The sequence below is a fragment of the Zalophus californianus genome, chromosome 15, assembly GCF_009762305.2.
Source record: "Zalophus californianus isolate mZalCal1 chromosome 15, mZalCal1.pri.v2, whole genome shotgun sequence".
NCBI classification, from domain to species: Eukaryota; Metazoa; Chordata; class Mammalia; order Carnivora; family Otariidae; genus Zalophus; species Zalophus californianus.
Window position 1 is genome coordinate 56,854,692 of NC_045609.1, and position 18,515 is coordinate 56,873,206.

At 44.2% G+C, this 18,515-nt stretch overlaps 1 protein-coding gene across 3 annotated transcripts in view; it reads left to right on the plus strand.

Annotated features, from left to right (window-relative positions):
- The window catches only part of LCOR (ligand dependent nuclear receptor corepressor), a 137,017-nt gene extending 118,715 nt beyond the window's left edge, over positions 1-18,302 (plus strand). For all 3 annotated transcript variants that reach the window (XM_027587516.2, XM_027587524.2, XM_027587533.2), the window contains one exon: positions 3,424-18,302. In XM_027587516.2, coding sequence (XP_027443317.2) covers positions 3,424-7,762 — 4,339 coding nt within the window. In that variant the 3' untranslated portion in view covers positions 7,763-18,302. The remainder of the gene's footprint in view (positions 1-3,423) is intronic.
- Positions 18,303-18,515: the final 213 nt, after the last annotated feature.

Sequence of the window (18,515 nt, forward strand, 5' to 3'; positions counted from 1 at the left end):
GATGTCTGTTTCTTTTAATCAAGGTTGCCGTTTGCAGTTTTAATCTTTTCATCTCCTGGACTCCCCTTCTGATGCTGTTTTTCATAAATGCTATACTGCTGTTCCAGGTTAGCGTTCAGTGGGTTCTGATATTTCTGCAATATATATGCCTTTGTTGTGAAGACCCCACATCCCCTTTCTGTAGTGCTGTGAAACAGATTCATACCTACCTGTAGTTGTCTGTTCTTTCAGGACTAATTAAGCCATATTGCCACAACCATTGCTTCAGGGATGGTTTCATGGCCCTTTGGACAATCTTACATTAGTTGAAGCTAATTAAAATACTGAAGCACTGTTAAATTATTGAAACATGGAATAGCAGCAGATGTCTCACAACCATAAGAGAGGTTAGATCTCACCCGTGGATTAATTATTACTCAGTTTTTTATTCTGTGTGAGCATCACTTTAGAAGAAAGTGCTTTCTCAATTTCTTTCAGAGCACTCTCTCCTCTTTTTGGGTACACATCTTGATTTCATTAATCTGTAAGCATATTGTTAACCCCAAATACTAAAACATGCTTTCCAGAGCAAAGCCATAGGCATGGAGCAGTGTCCAGAAGATTTTCACACTTTGGTGATGATTGTGCTTCTTGAGTTGGAGAGAACCATTTATCTCCAGTTTTTTTCTGCAGTAAGATGCTTTGTCTTTTTCATAAACTTGGATCAACCTATTTTACCTTTTTCATGTATTACTAAAATGCGCTTTTTTGATGCATTGAAAAGGCAGTGATATCCCACTTATTTATAGTCACCTCTCTTCAGAAACATCAGGAACACATCCAAAAACCAAAAAGAGAAATAAAGGCCATTGAGCAGTTGAAGTTGTTAGAAAATCCATGCATTTTATTCATAAAACTATTCCTGAAACCTTCATTCAGAGTCTTTATTTTTACCTAAAGTACCAGTCTAGCACTTGAAGTAAGGCTCCTAAACACAGCTGCTACTTGGAAGCCAATAAGAAGAAAGATTTTAATAACATACAGACTGCCAGTGTGACTTTTTTGTATTAAGGCAGTCAGATTTACTTAATTGAATAGCCCCCAAAGCTATCAATATATTTTAGTTCAGTATAATAAAACTAACAGCTGTGGCACGCCTGGGTGGCTCAGTAGGTTAGCATCCGACTTTTGATTTCGGCTCAGGTCATGATCTCAGGGTCATGAGATCAAGCCCTCTGTCGGGCTCCCACACTGGGCTTGGAGCCTGCTTAAGATTCTCTCTCTCTCTCTTCCTCTGCCCCTCTCCCCACCCACTCGCATGTGCACGCTCTCTCTCTCTCTCTCAAAAACATAAATAACAGCTAAACTCAGCTAAACTTCAATAATGGTGAACATGGTAACAACACTGAGTCACTAAGAAAGAATAAATTGTGTTCAGAGGAGGATATAATTTTTAAAAGACTTCCATCAAAAATACTTTTAAAATTTTAAGTGTTCGGTGCTTGAAGTATAAACTTTATGTGGAAAATTCACTTTAGGTTGTAAGAAAGCATTAGTGTACATCTCTGAATTATTCTCTTTTTTTTTAAGATTTTATTTATTTGAGAGAGAGAGAATGAAAGATAGCACGAGAGGGAAAAGGGTCAGAGGGAGAAGCAGACTCCCCGCTGAGCAGGGAGCCCGATGTGGACTTGATCCCGGGACTCCAGGATCATGACCTGAGCCGAAGGCAGTCGCCCAACCAACTGAGCCACCCAGGCGCCCTCTCTGAATTATTCTTTATTGAAATGTGTTTAACGTGATTGGCTGACAGTAATGGTAACTGATAACTTCATAGGTTTTCCTTTGCACTAATCCTAAGTGGAAGAGGGGCACATGCTCTGTTAAGACCGAAAATGGTTAAGTGTTCTGGCCAAGGTTACACAACTAGTAAGTGGCAGAAGACTCACTACCATCTCACAGCACTGTATCCTGTTACACATGTTACGCTGTTGGTACCACCTGATAGGCATAGCGACAAGGCGGGTGAAGAAGGCAGGAGGCCAGTGTAGGCTGTCTAAGGTAAGCCTTCCTGGGAAGGCATCTCATGGCTGGGAGATAAAGTCAGAGATTGAAGAACAGATGAATTAGCTGGAAGATACTATCAAATAACATGTTCAACACGTGTGTGTTAAGCTGCTCTCAGTGCCCTGACAGTTTCATAGTCAGATAATAGTCTCCTGAGGAATTATAGTCCAGAGAGAGAGAAATTGAGAGGTTGTATAAAACTCCAGAAAATTGGATGGGGCGCCTGGGTGGCTCAGTCAGTTAAACATCTGCCTTCAGCTCAGGTCATGATCTCAGGGTCCTGGGATGGAACCCGGGGTCAGGCTCCCTGCTCAGCGGGGGAACCTGCTTCTCCCTCCCCCTCTGCCCTTCCCCCCACTTCGGCGCGCTCGCACTCTCTCTCAAATGAATACTTTTTTTAAAAAAATGGAGCTCTCCAACTGCTTGGGCTTCGTAAAACCCAGACATTCAGAAACACAGAGCAGCTCTTGAAAACACTCGGCTGTCTATGTGGGAATTGCTTTTAGTTTGTCTTGAATCTAGTATCATCCTTGCCCACCACCTTCCACTGTCCAGGTTAAACTTCAGAGTTGTCCTGGATAACTTATGGAAGTGGTTGTCTGATGTAGAATGACTTGTGAAGTACTGTAAAATGCTCGTTGAAGGTCTAGGAGAATGTAGCAGGCGGGGCTTGACTGAGAAGACATCCTGCTGCCTCCTTGCAGTGACAGAACCTTGCAGTTTATTGCAGGATTTCCTGTTTCCTTGCTTAGACCCAGGAATCCGTAGTTGCAACTCCTTCTGTCGTTGTGTCTGAAATGTGAAATTACCAATCTCCATTTCTCATTGCCCCAGGAAGGGGGCAGAAGAATTCCTGCATTACTGTTTGCAGAATTATAAGTCTAGCCAATTAGTCATGCTGAGAAAAATTAAAACTATAATTTCTCTAAGTCCGAAATTTGTAATGTAGTGCGTCTGAATTTTTGTCAGTGTTGTGGACTTATAAATCACTGACTGTTTACTAACAGGAATACCCAGGCCTAAAACGAAAGTGTATGTTGATTGACTGGAGTTAATAATGTGGCCAAAATTTTATTTTCTGAAAAACTCTTTTCAGTGATATTTCTTCTCTAGAAGATAAAAATTATTGCGAATGATCACTTAAAAAGTATGAAGGGTGTTACTAAAATTTGAGAATATTTCGGGGCTGGTCTTATATTGTAATCAGGTAAATACTCCTTATTTATTAAATCAAATTTATACAGGGCACTTAGAAGCAGTTTTAGAGTGTCTGTTCATTCTCTTTATAGCATGAGTAACATCTGGTGAATTACATAATGTAAAAATGTTCCTTGGAAAATGACCATACTAATTTCTCCTTTCTCTTTGTCTGTCTAGTGAGAATTCAACAGAAGCTATAGCAGTAGATTCTAACAATCAGTCGAAGTCCCCACTGGAGAAGTTTATGGTCAAACTGTGCACTCATCATCAGAAGCAGTTCATCCGTGTCCTGAACGATCTGTACACTGAATCCCAGCCGGGCACCGAGGACCTGCGACCTGATTCTGGAGCAATGGATGCATCCACTTGCAATGCTAGCTGTGCCCAGCTAGGCACCAGACATAAGGAAAAGGATGCTGCACGTCTCGATATGATGTCTCCTACTTCTGTAGATTTGTTTGTAGACTCATCAGGCTCACACAGCCCTCCACACTTGACAGAACAGGCCCTGAGGGAGCCTCCTCCTGAGACAAACTCTGTAGATGGAAGAGAGAATGCCTTGACTATTATCCAGAAAGATTCCTCTGAACTTCCAACCACTAAACCTAATTCTGGTAGTTCAACGGATAGTTCCAGTCTGGGATACCTCACCACATCTAATTCTTCCTCATTAAGCTTCCACCACATCTCTAAGAGCTTGGAGGGGCAAACCACTGGACAGCAGCAAGACACAAATGTGAAAATATGTGAGGAGGGGAAAGACCATATGCAGAGCTCAGCTTTAGTAGAAAGTCTGATTGCAGTGAAAGTGGCAGCTGAGAATAGTGAAGAAAGCAACAGCTGTATTGTTTCTCAAAGAAATTCATTCAAAGCTTTATCAGAAGAGGCTTGGGACTCAGGGTTTACTGGGAATTCACCTAGAACTGCTGACAAAGAGAATGCTTTACTGTGTAGCTCAAAAACACCTTTGCGCCAAGAGTTAGAGTCCAGTGAACAAGATTCAAGGCCAAAGCAAGAGAACCATCTTCACTCACTAGGAAGAAATAAGGTGAGTTATCATTTACATCCCAGTGATAAGGGTCAGTTTGATCATTCCAAAGATGGTTGGTTAGCCCCCAGCCCCCTGCCAGCCGTACACAAAGCATCTAATGGACATTCGCGAACCAAGATGATATCAGCCTCCATTAAGACAGCTCGGAAAAGTAAAAGGGCATCAGGGTTGAGGATAAACGATTACGATAACCAGTGTGATGTCGTTTATATCAGTCAGCCAATAACAGAATGCCACTTGGAGAATCAGAGATCAATATTATCTTCTCGAAAAACAGCCAGGAAGAGTACTCGAGGGTACTTCTTCAATGGTGATTGTTGTGAGCTGCCAACTGTTCGCACACTGGCCAGAAATTTGCACCCCCAAGAAAAGGCGAGCTGTTCACCGGCAGAAGCAGAGGGAGCGGTCACTCCCAGGCAGACACTTCCACGTTCAGCCCCTGGACCTGCAGTGGATATACAGCATCCCAGAGAGGACAACCATGAGGAACCTAGTAAAGAAATAACCTCCCTTAAGGAAGGAGAAAGAGAAGCTTCCTCTGAAAAGGAGTCTCAAGAGCCTGAGGTCTGCCCCATGACAAATAAACCAAATCTGAACAGCTCTCCTAGGTCAGAGGAAACAATAGCCTCCAGCCTGGTGTCGCGTCTCCCTGCTCACCTTCCCGAAGAGGACATTCCAGAAGGCAGCTCCATGGTCTCAACTCCCACAGCAAGTGGGATGGCTTCCCCTGAACGAGACGAACAACCAGTTGAACTGCTGGATATCAAGGAGGGGACTGTCACCCAAGACTGTCACCTGATTTCCTCTACTGAGAGCATTTCTGAGGGAGGCAGTGAAGTTGTTGTTTCTAGACCTCATTCTTCTCCTGAAACAGTCAGTAGAGAGGAAGGTCCTCTGTGCTCAGAAAGTCAGAGTCCCCCAGTGGGCTTGGAGCCTCCCCTGAGCCTGGGAAAAGCTGAAGACAGCCAAAGCATCAGTACCGAGGCCGAGACTGAAGACACTCAGGAGCTAGATACTGACCCACTCTTGAAGGAAAGCAGCACTTTTACTAATGAAAACCCCAGCAAAATTGAGGACAGTGAGGCAGCAGGTGGTACAGGAAAACCAGAGGGACAGGGCAGTGATGTAAAACATTCTTCAGAAAAAGGTATGTGTGATCAAAACATTGACTCCCCTGAAGAGAATGTGGACAAGAAGAAAAAAGGTAAAAAACTCCCTGAGGCCTCTGACAGGTGCCTGAGGAGTCAGCTTTCAGATCCCTCCTCTGCCGATAGGTGCCTAAGAAGTCAAAGTTCAGATTCTTCCTCTACTTGTCCTGAGATCAAGATTTCTAAAAATCCTGGTATGAAACGTTCTAAAAAGGAAGGGTACTCTGGCGAGACAGCATCAGAGGGCCTTCTGGCTGACGGTTTCCATACAAAAGGTCTGGAGGACACTGAAAACCCAGGTGTCGATGAAAATCCCTCTGAGAAAGACGCTGAGCGGGAGGGCGAAGGAGGTGGGATCATCACCAGGCAGACTTATAAAAACAAGCTGGCAAAAGAAGTCAAGGGGGAAGAAGGAGATATTTTCCCCAGCAGTGATCCCATAACCACAGTTGGCCAGCCCCTGCCTGGAGAGAGACTGGAAATCTATGTTCAGTCTAAGTTAGGAGAGAAAAATGCTCATGACCCCTCAGAAGGTATTCCTTGTACTTTCCCAGAACAATCAAAAGAGAAGCCAGAACCAATTCCTGCACAAGATCCGGAGGAGGTTGCGAATGAGGTCGGCACTGCAAACGCCCAGCGGAAAGATGACGATAGTGACCCACCGTCCAGTGCACCTGGGTTGTCAAGTAGTGGAAGTGGTGATGCCGCTGGGCCCCCAAAATGGGTACCGAGGCTTACAAGATTGACCTCTTCAACCTACAACCTAAGACACGCTCATTCTCTGGACTCCTTAGATACTGCAAAAATGACTTCAGAAAAGGAAGCAGCTCAAGGAAACCCAATGCCAAAGGAAAATGAAGCCTCAGAGAGTGGAGATCGTGTAGACGAGGATGATGTGGACACGGTGGTAGATGACCAGCCAAAGTTTGTGGAATGGTGTGCAGAGGAGGAGAACCAAGAGCTTATTGCCAACTTCAATGCACAGTACACAAGAGTTCAGAAAGGCTGGATCCAGCTGGAGAAAGAAGCCCAGCCAACACCAAGATCAAGGAACAAGTCAGATAAACTGAAGGAGATTTGGAAAAGCAAGAAAAGGTCACGGAAATGTAGGGGTTCATTGGAGGTTCAAAAGTTTTCTCCTGTTCAGATGCTGTTTATGACAAACTTTAAATTATCTAATGTTTGCAAATGGTTCTTAGAGACAACTGAAACCCGGTCTCTGGTGATTGTGAAGAAGCTCAATACTCGTCTTCCGGGAGATATTCCCCCTGTCAAGCATCCTCTTCAGAAGTACTCTCCTTCCAGCCTGTACCCCAGTTCACTGCAGGCTGAACGCTTGAAAAAACACTTGAAGAAATTTCCCGGAGCTACTCCTGCTAGGAACAATTGGAAAACACAGAAGCTCTGGGCCAAATTTCGAGAGAATCCTGACCAGGTGGAGCCAGAGGATGGCAGTGATATCAGCCTCAGCCCCAATTCTGAAGACAGCGTAGAGGAAGTCAAAGAAAGTCGAAATAGCCATCTTCCCACAAACTCACCTACCCCAGCCAGTACCCGGATCCTTAGAAAATATTCCAATATTCGAGGAAAGCTCAGAGCCCAGCAATGTTTGATCAAGAATGAGAAAATGGAAACCCCGTTCGGGCAGGCTGTGGAAAGTAAACAGAGTTGTAAGAGTGTATGCATCAACCCGCTGATGTCCCCCAAGCTTGCCCTGCAAGTGGATGCAGATGGGTTTCCTATTAAGCCCAGGAGTACTGATGGAATGAAGGGAAGGAAAGGGAAGCAGATGTCTGAAATCTTGCCGAAAGCAGAAGTGCAGAATAAACGCAAGAGGACAGAAAGCGGCGGCACTCAGGACAGGAAGGACACAGGAAGGTCCCCTGTGGTGAAAGCCAGCAAAGACAAGCATGCCGATGGATCCACCAGAACCCCTGCGGCCAAGAAGCCAGCTGCGAGGGACCGAATCAGCCAGCTGCCCAAAAAGACATCCTTGAAAGAGAATAAGCTGAAGACCGCTAAGAAGTCTCCTGGGAAGAGCTGCCCTCCGTCCAGGAGGGAAAAAGAGAATACAAACAAAAGACCCACACAGCCCGCTGCCCCGGAGACAGGGACGAAACCTGCAAAGCAAAAGGGGGCAGGTGAATCCTCTTCAAGGCCACAAAAAGCCACCAACAGGAAGCAGAGCAGTGGAAAGACTCGGGCCAGACCCTTGACGAAAAAAACCCCAGAGAGCAGTGCGGCCCAGAGAAAGCGAAAGCTGAAGGCAAAGCTGGACTCTTGTCACGGCAAACGGAGACGGCTGGATGTGAAGTGATCGGAAGGCTGGCAGCCACGAGCTAAACTGTCCTACAGAAAGTAACCCTTCACTTTGCATTAACTAAGTCTGCTTTTATAAGCTCAGCCGGCCTTTGAGATCTGCAGTTAACGGAGAACACCACCATTGAAGATGTCAGAAAATGCATCTTAGATGGAGACGGGAACTTGCAGTCTTTCTCTGAGGCTGAGTAAGGGAAGTTATATATTATATTCTGGTTGTTCCTTGGGTTTTAAACTTGGAACCAAGCAGTTTTAGTTTTTAAAAGTACAGTGCCTTATTTATCCTTTTTGTTTTTAAATTTACAAAAGCTAAAAAGCTGATCTATGTGATTAAAGGCTTGTATTTTATACTTGATGCACAAGCACTTGTACTGTAGCCGAGAAGACCACCATCATGCACATAAAAGTAGCTTTTCAGCAGCCATCCTGCAGTGTCTGTACCTGAACAGATGCTCCTCTTTGCAAACCTGAGCAGTGAACTTCCCTCTGTGTCTTGTTTGTTTAAATGATATTCGAAAGCTAAACCAAATCATTTTTATGGTATGTGGAGATTGCAGAGGGAATTTATAATTATTATGAAAGATGAATATTTCTGTTACCCCTTTTTTAAAAAATCATATTCATTATTGGTCACTCCTCTCACTTTTGGCCTTCTGTCATTTAAAAAATGTATTCTAAATTATGTGCCCATGGGACAAAAGATGTGTCACAAGGTGTTAATATTGGGTTGTGACCTCTAAAATTTATTTACACCCCCCAGGTGACTTGCATTACTGATTCTTACCATCCTTTTCATTTTTGGCCTTGCAAGCTTGCTAGCACTCTAACAAGGTTTTCACCTGACTTTGAGGGGGAAAATGTAGGATTTTTTTTTTCCATCTTGTAACTATAACTTGACAATTAGGATGAGAGTGACTATTGTAATATTCTTTCTTACCCTGAATACTTCCATATTCAAAGAAAGCCAAGTTGTTGTTTTCAGTAATAGAAAAGTTTCAGAGTTTGTGTGTGCATGTGCATTTGGGCGCATTTGCCTGTGGTTATTAGCCACAGATGTCTCCCAGCCGCAGTTCTACAGTAAAATTCTTTCTTCCCCATACAGTTTGCTAAGGTGTTCACGAGCTGGGTAATTAGCACAGGCCAGATGGTTTAAATGTGGCCCAGGGTCTCTGTGAGTATCCGCAAAACCAGTTTGGCACCAGACTCAGAAAGGTCTAAACAGCGCAGTTATGTAAAGGTCAGAGCGACCTTGTAGTGGGAGGAGACAGCTCCGGCATCTCCTAGCGAGCCCACACCCCTCCTCCCATCTGGAGTTGGTGTTCAATTGGCGTGTCCCAGTGGGGATGTACGTGTGTAGAGTGGGTGTTCGCATTCTGATTGATTAGCACCATCCTGGTAGTTAATGCTTGTGGTATCACTCCTGCCTCTATCATGTCAGGCTCTGTTCCTTGGCTTGAAAGTGAGAGCTGCAGTGTTTGTAACTAATGTTGTTTGCCTTTCCCGAGTGACGCCTGAGATGGTTGCACTGGTTTTACCCTGGTGCCTATGACATTGCTTCATTATAACACAGTGTGTACTCAGCATCTCCCCTGAGCCACTCTACAGAAAAGCCTTGGTTGTTAGAACTTCAGCCAGCCTCTCTACTGTGCTCTGTCACAGAAGTAGGCTTATCTGGACAGGTGCTACTCTGTCCTTTTTACTAAAAAAATTCCATTTTAGATTGTTCAGATGTATTTAGGTAAACCCAGATGGGCTTTTTTCATGCATAGTTCAGTCAGGTCATGATAAAACAGGCCTTCTACCCATTCTGTTAAAGATTCGCTGTATATAATGAGAACTTCTGCTGACTGGATAGGACTGGAGAGAAATGTTTGATTCATGGGAAATTGAGAATTGTATTGAATTTCATAGACTATCTTCAGTGAAGCCTTGACTCCCCCCCCCATGTCTCCTCTATCCCATGAGTCTCTTATTTTCATTTTAATATCTTCGACTTTGGCCATTCAAGAGCTACCTATATTAATGAAACTGCTGAGTGTGTATGTTGGACAGCCCTTTCTCAGCATTAAGTTGCACAGAAGCATTAGTATGTTTTCAGTAGGTTCGGTTAATCTTTGAAAAGTGGTTTTAAAGTTTTTAAAAAATATTTTCATATAGTCGTCACTGGATACTGTTTTTGTGGTGACTTAAACAGCTGAGGGGTGCCGAGGTCACGTGTGCTGACTCCTGTACTTGTTGTAGGTGCCCCCCTTAGCTGCATGCCGACTACCTTGTAGTGGTGCTTGGATTAGGTTAGGGAGAGGTGCGAGGCAGTGAGCAGGTGCAGCCCTTCCAGTTCCAGGCTTATTAACTCATTCCATTATTTTTCTAAGTTCTTTTTCACTTTAAAAAGCATACTTCAAGATAATAGCCTTTTCTCCCATTTTAGGCAACATTTGAGAAAAGGTATCAATTTGTATGCATTTTTTTTTTAATACACTGCTGTGGATCATCTTTAAAATCAACTTACATTTTATAGTAGTAACAACACTTAAATAGACTGGGATTCTACATAATTAGAACACTTAAAAGTTTAGAAGTATTTTTATATTTGTTGAATCTCCTTTTTGCTGATTCAGTTAATTTTGCTAATAGAAGAAAGGAAAAAAAATGAACTTGAGGGCTGGCTCTGGAACGCCCTTTTACACTTACAGCCGAGGCTGGCAAAACTGTCTCCTAGACATCTCCAAGCCAGATGACTCAAGTCCCCCCTTGCTTTCCCTGTCTTGCAAAGACCTCCTTCCATGTTCACAGTATGGCTGGCCACCAGATGCAAAGGCAGTGGGTCCCACATTCCAGATTCCAAATCACAAAAGAATTCTGCTCCTGGGCCTATACTCAGTACAGTGACTGTCCCAGCAATGGAGCTGAAGTTGCTGACCAGAGAACTCTGGTATTACCTCTGAGCTTCTGGGAGAGCTGCAGGGGCCCTGGGGAGCAATCACTGAAGCTCTACCTTAGCTCCCCAGAGCTGGGCCCTCTTCGGGAGACCCGTCTTCGAGTCCCACTTCCTAGCCCCTAAGGCTCCCTGGGTTTGGGAGGACAACATGGAGACCCTCCCTAGTCAGGGCCCAGAGCCTCACCCACAGCACCCCCTCAAACCCCTGGCAGTCTGCAGCACAGCAGGGAGGCAGGGAACCTTTCTTCTGCTCTTAAGGCATCCTGCATAGGAATGTCACTGGTGTCTGTTAATCTGCAATTGCTAGTCTCTTGGATCCCGTAGGGAGGCCAGTTCTGTTGCATCTCTATTTCAGTAAAGATTTCTACACAAGCCTTATCTAAAAACAAGAATCTTGGGCTGTGGGTTTCGCTCTTGCAGTAGTATGGATAGGAGAGGTGCAGGTCGCAGTCCCTTCACAGAGGCGGTGCTCCTGATGGGCTCCTCTGTGCATCTCTCACTGTTCAGATAGGACATCAGTGAAACACATCACTTCAAGACAGTTGCTTTGAACTGAAGTTTGGTCTCTTTTCTGCCTTGTGGTGGATTCCGTAGTGAGGGCTACAGTTGTCACTTTCCTCTCTGGGCGATGTCTTGCTGATTGAAGGACCTAAGATCTTGCTAAGGAGGAAAGGACAGCATGCGACACAATGCAGATGTCACCACCAGCGAGTCTGGTGGCTTGTCACCGCGCCTGGGTATTGGAGTTCCCCGAGGTGCTGCGCCCAGGAGCCACCCCTGTTCCTGTTGGTTTCCTGTCAGCCCACGCGAGCTATCTTTTTTGCAGACCTTGAGAGATCAAGGGTCTGCAGAATACGGGCTGGTCGCTCTTTTGTAAATAGAAGTTTATTGGAACATAGCCATGCCCGTTTGTTTACGTACTTTCTGTGGCTACTTTCCAGCAGAGTGGAGTGTCTACAGCAGAGACTCTATGGCTTGCAAAGCTGGAAAGATTTACTGTCTGGACCTTCAGAAAAAGTGTGCTGACCCTCCTTGTTTAAGAAAAATCATCCTTTTTCAGGAACAAATTTTGCCTGATTTATCTTCTCCTTTCTTTTGCCTGCCCCCCCCCCCCCGTCCTCTTCTTTCCTTTTCTTCTTTCTCCTCCTTCCCTTCCTTCAGTTTTGTTCTTCCTTTCACATTTCTTTATGTCTCCTTGCTACAGAAGAGACACGATGTGTTGTTAGAGCACACTGGACCCTGCCTCCTGACACTTGAGCTACCGCAGCCTCACACCTCGCCTCTTTGAGCCGCCCATCGCTGGCCGCAGTGAGGCCGCCGGTAGTCTCTAGGGTCAGCCCCACAGGCGAAGAGGGCTTCAGAGTTCTCAGTGCAGCCCTGGCCCCTCATTTCCCTCTGTCCTTATCTCAGACCTGACTCTGGCTTCACATCTTGTGTGTTACTGAGGCAAGCCAGGATTTGTTTTTGTTTTTGTTTTCAAAATTAGTTGAGGATACTTCAGTTGGAGGTTCAGTTTTCTGAGCCACATGTTTAGATACAGAAAAAGCCTTTTCACAGAAGAAAAATAAAGTCCAGTCACTAACCCAAAGTTTTTATTATGTAATGTTTTTGGCCAGCTTCTAGGAAAATAAAAATGTATCAGTACTAATATTTTTTCAGTCACATACTCTCCTTTCAAAATAACTTTATTAAAGGCAAGCCAACAAATAAAAAATAGGGGCTTGCTTTGAACATGCTTTTAGAAAAGAACAGAAAATTGGAGCATATTAGAACCTGAGTATAACTGAGAAGTTGTAGATTGTATCTTTGGATCAAATCCAGTCAACTCTAAGCTGTTGGTCCTCCCTCTCCCGCACAACTCAAGAATAAGCTTCTATACTGTGCTACAAATGAAGTTGAATGTCATGTCAATGAAAAAATTTCTGTCAGTGGCCCCAGAACAGTGATTGTTTCAATTATTTTGAAACAGATAATTATTATTTTGACTTCTCAGCTATTAATTTTTGTCTTCTTATGGCTTGATGTCCACTGAAATACTGCAAATTTTTCCTACAAGTATGAAATCATGTCTAGGTATCACACATTGGCAAGGCAGTCCTCACCTCCCAGCAGTAAACATACTTCCCTCCCAAATCCTTTTTCAGGGAAAAAAATGAAAATAAAAAGATTATTGTATTTAAAACAAGCAGAATTGTGAAAAGCCTTTTGAGGCAACCTTCAGTACAGTTCATCCCTTGAAATGTCAGAACAAGCTGCTTTGTTCTACAGTGGACGGGTTGGAAGACTTGAGGGTCTGACCTCTTTCCTTTAAAGATATTAAGTCATACTCAGGCAGGAACCCAGAGCTCTCTGATACTGCTTCCGACTTAGGGCTTTGCCATGTTCTGCTGGGGGCACCTAGAGGATCACCTGGGGCGCTTCTGCAGAGGGTATGCTTGCTCATGCTTTTGCTCTTGGAATTGAGCTGGCGCTGGTCAGTTCCTTCCATTACCTCCTGTCTGTCTGTCCTTCCCTTTCCCAGAGTGCCGGTGGTGTATGCTCGGTGCTCAGGAGACATCCTTAGCTTCGGTGTTCAGAGGGGCAGTTGTGTAGCTATGCCCCCCTGGCAAGCACAGTGGTGCACAGAGGCTTTCTCCCCTGCCTGAGGCCAGTCCACGTCACACAAGGTGCTCAGCAGTAGGCAAGGTACGCAGAAGTACAGATGGCCCATAAAACAGCAATAGCAGCAGCAAAAAACAGGTTTTTTAAAAACATTTTCTAATATGCCGGAGGTTGGAGGAATGCATTTTACCTTTTTTTTTTTTAAAAGGATTATATTAAAAAAAAAAAAAAAACAGGTGAAAGATTTATGCGACCTAAAGAGAAACCAGAGTAACAGAGACCATATGTAGCTGACACAGCCTAAAATATAAAATATCCACCACCTGGCTATTTACAGAAAAGGTTTACTGACCCCTGTAGTATGTCATTCAAGGTCAGTTATGCAGACAGGCACAAAGGTTTTTCCTGTAATCCAGCCTTGCACCATTTCTGTCCTTTTAGATTTGAGGGTGTCTTGCCAGTTCATCTCGGCACACAGCTGTTGTTGCATGTTATTTCTGAGTAATGCTTGTGCAGTAAAGAAAAAGAAAATATCCCCCTTCATTGATTGAATATTTGTTGAATCGTGACCTTACCTACTAGGATAAGTAGTTAAAACTCTCTTAGTCTCTTACAAAGTCTCTTAAGTCTTCCTCTATGGCAAACAGATTTAGTAATGGACCTAAAGCCGAGATAGTGCCTCTCCTGGCCAGCACAGGTGGGCTCCTTTTACCCCCTAGAGCCCTCCTTTTCTTTTTTGTGTACAGCATATTTGCAAGCTCACTCCCCCAGCTTTGGTCACTACTTGTGAATATAACTGGCTGGCCTGTGCCTGTTTGAACCTCGAATCCAGCCTGGCCATTCTCAGCTCTCTTAAAAACACCAGCATGTTGATGGCACCTTGTTGGCACACCAGCAGCTGCAGACTGAAGAAGAGCAGAGCTCTCTGACCTGGCTCGTCTCATTTGGAGGAGCCATCCTTGACACCTCGCCTCTTCCCTCTTCTGCTCAGGCCACCCTGCCCCCTTCCAGGAGGTGTCTTCTCGGGGACGGTCTCTCATCTCCCGAGCATGTCACTGACCACAGGCGTGTCATACTAGAAGCCTCTTTCTCCGTAACTCTTTATTTTCCTTCTAGAATTTAGCCATTGGGTCCAGATGCTCTTCAGTTTATCAGCTTTTTCAGCCCACTTGTTGTCTATAATCTGCACCTCATGCTGTCTTGCAGCTGAAGCTGTAGTATTTGGGAGGTAGTTTGTGGGAAAGATGCTCTACAAACAAGATCTGCATAATTTTGTATATTTATACCACATATAGGGATTCGTTTTAGAGCCACTGTAGCTTAAGGGTATTAGTTTCACCAGTGTTCTAGGAGACTGTGTTATTGACTGTGGTTTCAAATATGTTATATAATACATAGTTATTCACACCACTGTGGAATATATTTCACTGTGTAAATAGTGATATTTTCCTGTTCAAATGCTTCTATAGAAAGTATTTATTTTAACAACAAAAAATTAACTGTCAAAAGGGCTTTCCAAAAAAGTGTTCTTTCTAGCCACCCATCTTCCCCAATTGCCATGCTCATTCATTGAACCCTCAGACAATGTAGTGAAGGCAGAGGGTGCGGCGTTGAAACCCTCACTCTGGGCATATGCAATGTGGATTGGGAACCTGAGTGCTTCCCCCCAGTGTCATCCCGTCCCAGAGCAAAGTGGGTCTCCCAGCACTGGTACGGCCGTGCCAGGCGTCACATCAGGGCTTGCCTCAAGCAGCCCACGTTTTGCATGCACAGTTGATACCTTCTGACTGTCCAACCGCCTGTGCAGCGAAATGAGCCTTAGTTGTAACCCCAAGGAAATCCAAACCCATACCTGTGGGATATGGAGAAACCACTGGTTGCCTAAAGAAAGCATTAAGGTATTTTGTAGTCTTTCTCATGTTTGTGAAAGACGCACACCTGTTCACACTCATTAACCATGGGAGATAAGCGTGTTTCCTTCTGCACCTTGACAGTACTCGAGAGCACCTCAGCTCCTCCTCCTCCTCCTCCACTTGCTCTCCCTCCTCCCCCTTTTCCCTGTCTCAGCAAGCATCTGTGCAGATGTGGGCCAGTCCCACCTGTAACCCGTGGTTACAGAATGAGACCTTCTGTTCTCAGATGTATTCAGCTTTACTTCTCAGGAGTCTTGGTCTGCGATTCAGAGCACCCCTAGATGTAATGGAACTGATGGCTTTATGATCATGTTCCTCTTCCCTGTGCCCCATTCCTGGGCACCTCTGTCTGAGTCATGATTCTCATTCCACCCAGCTGGCTGGACTGAGAACTGCGGCTCCAGGACCGCAGAGCGCTTGGGACTGGGCACACAGGGGGTTTTGTCCTCCAGTTGAACCATAATTTGCATATTTTCTTATGGCCTCCCTTTGTCTTTTCTAACAAATGAGGAGGACACTTGAACAGTAATGCTGGAGAATGTTTTTTTCTAAGATACTATTTGTAAGCAAATCTGATTTTAAGATGAAATGTGAATGGGTAACTAGGTGCCAGGGAATTTAGCACTGAACTAGACAGTCAACACTTTTTTAACCTTTGCAGGAGGAAATAGATTTTGCTCTCATCTAATGTTCGCAAGAAGTAATGTTGTAAATAGTTTTTTAAAAATATTTATTACGTGTGCTGTATACAGATTCATGTTCTGAGTGGTGTTGGTCTGCACTGTAGTATTGTAGAAGGATATATTTTGAGCAGTGGACTTACTTTCATAACACAGTTCACACATGGAGAAAGAACAGAAACCAGCAGGTTGAGAGCTATTTGGGGGCATTTGATCTGTAATGCTACATCAGTCCAAGCTTTAACTGCCCCCTCTTCTCATCTGGTTATGTTATATATTATATATATATATACACATATGTATGATAAACTGGTCAGTTCCCAGATCTGCAGAGCAGATTTCCAGGTGTTCTTTCTGATGTGCTGCGCATAAGCAATAAGATCCTAGGAAATAGCGTTTGTTCCGGGCTCTGCGTTGGCCCTTGTCTCAGAGGGTAGGGTGGGGGTAGAACAGCTCTTGCTAAGACCTCTTGCCTTTACCGGAGAGGTGGCTGTACTTGAATTTTTGCTTCTGTTTGTCTGCACGCTTCCTCATGTCATACAACTCTACCAATGGATGAGAAATCTGCCAGCACCAGACACATCAAAAATTGGTCATGGAGATTGAAAAATGATCCTTTTTCCATGAATTTGTAGGGCTTCCAGAATCTAGTTGAGGCAAAGCTCATTTGGCTATAAACATAAATTGCCAGCTAAAAGCCCTTTGAGTCTATCCGCCCTGCCTTTGAAAGCTAAGCCCGTTTCCTGTGATCCTCCTCTGTGCCTGGGTTTGAAACGTCTGCGGTGAAACCCTTTAGATCCGAGCAAGGCAGGCAGTCCCTCTTCCACGGCTCCCAGCGTGTCCAGTTCCACAGCTTTCTAAGCAGCTTTCTAGCAGCCTCTCCTGTGACCGTCCTAAACTTTATGAAAAATACCCCACACCCAAATAACCATGGATAGGATAAGGTAGTTTTTTAGGCTTTTGGAATATGTCTTCTCTTTTGTATTTATGATGGTGTTTGGAATTTTTCACTAGTGTTTTTTTAGATTGAAGTGGGTGCGTTAGGAAAAAAAAAAAACTTTCCATTGCTGAGCCTGAAAGCAAGCAAGAGGAAAGAGACTGACTATATTGTGTCATTGGGGAGGTGACTACTTGTGGTGGTGGGAGGGCGGGGAGGGGCGTCGTAGATTATGTGGGAGTAAAATAGAACTCTGGCCTGAGGCTCCCCAAGTGTTATTACCTTGTAATAAATAATCCCCTTATTAGCCTCACTTAATCTCAATAGAAGCCTGCTGTTTACCCTCAGGGAACAAGTAGTTTTCAAAATTGAGCTCCTCCAAGGTCACTGGCCTATGCCTGTGTGCAGGCATTGGTCGTCTTTGTGAACTCATGGCATTATTTTCCCATATGCATTATGATACTAAGAAATTCAACCCCAACCTGTATGAAAAGCACAGCCCAGGGTCCTACTTTAGGCTAGAGTTAATGCCTTTCAGGGGCCAAGGGGGCATAGGAGGCCCATGCAATTTAACTGAAGCTCAGGTGCCGTGTGGGATTTTTATTCTTTTTAGGCCACGACCCTTCAGAATGAGATTAGGGCAGGGGCTGCTGATCCGGCTGTGGATCCAGGGAGCTCTAAGATGAATCTCTACCGTTCCTTTAAGGTCTTTCTGGTTCCTCCCAGTGTTGTCATTGCCGAGGTCAATCTTGTAGTTGTTCAGATGTGCTCCTTTTTGCTGTCTTGTGAGTCTTAGCCAGTGATCCAGATGCCCAAGGAGAGAGTCTCCGAGGGCCTAGCCCCTTCCCAGTATCAAGTGTGTGCTCCTAACCTGTGTGAAGGTGGTCTTTCCAAAAGCAGTGAATTGAGAAATTCTGCAAATGGTAATCTGGATGATCGGCGTGTATCTCTTGGGCCTGGATTTCCATTATGTTAGTGAGTGTAGGAAAATACTGTGTCTTTAATGGATGAAAATTCAATGTATGCTGTGAATTTGTTGGTTTGAAACATTGAAAAATTTTCATTAGACAATGTTTACATACCTCACCTGAAGAACCTTTGAGAGTGTATATATGAAATTAAAAAATATATTAAGTTGCTTTAAAACAATATGTATAGCTATAAAAGTTGGAGTTATTTTAACTTTGAATACGTACCAAGTCTCTTAAATATTGAAATCTGTGGGCTTTTTGTGCTTCTGTGTTTTACTTTCCTATTAGGCCATGTAGGAAACTGTGTTCTTGTTATTGGTAAAGGGGCCCTCGCTGAAATCCAAGCTTGGAAGGATTTCCTTTGTTGTTTCAGATTTTCTTGTTTGGTTTTGAGGGATGGGGTATGGAGCTAGAGGATGTGTGGGAGGGATTTCTCTAACATTGACATCTATTCCATGAGCTTTTTCTAGGCGCTTATTTTATTGCAGCGTATTAAACTTCTTTGATATTAAAGTGTGTTTGTGTAGTTACTGGAGAGGGAACAGAATGCATGGAAGCCCAGTATTCCACTTGTAACTTCTGGCAGAGTTGAGAAGTTGCCAGAAGGAACCAAAAAGCAATACTTCTTCATACTTCTGCCTCAGCCACGGTGTTGGGACTTAAAGGAACATTGTTTGGTAGCTCTGTGGCCATTTTGTGAGGTATACCTAA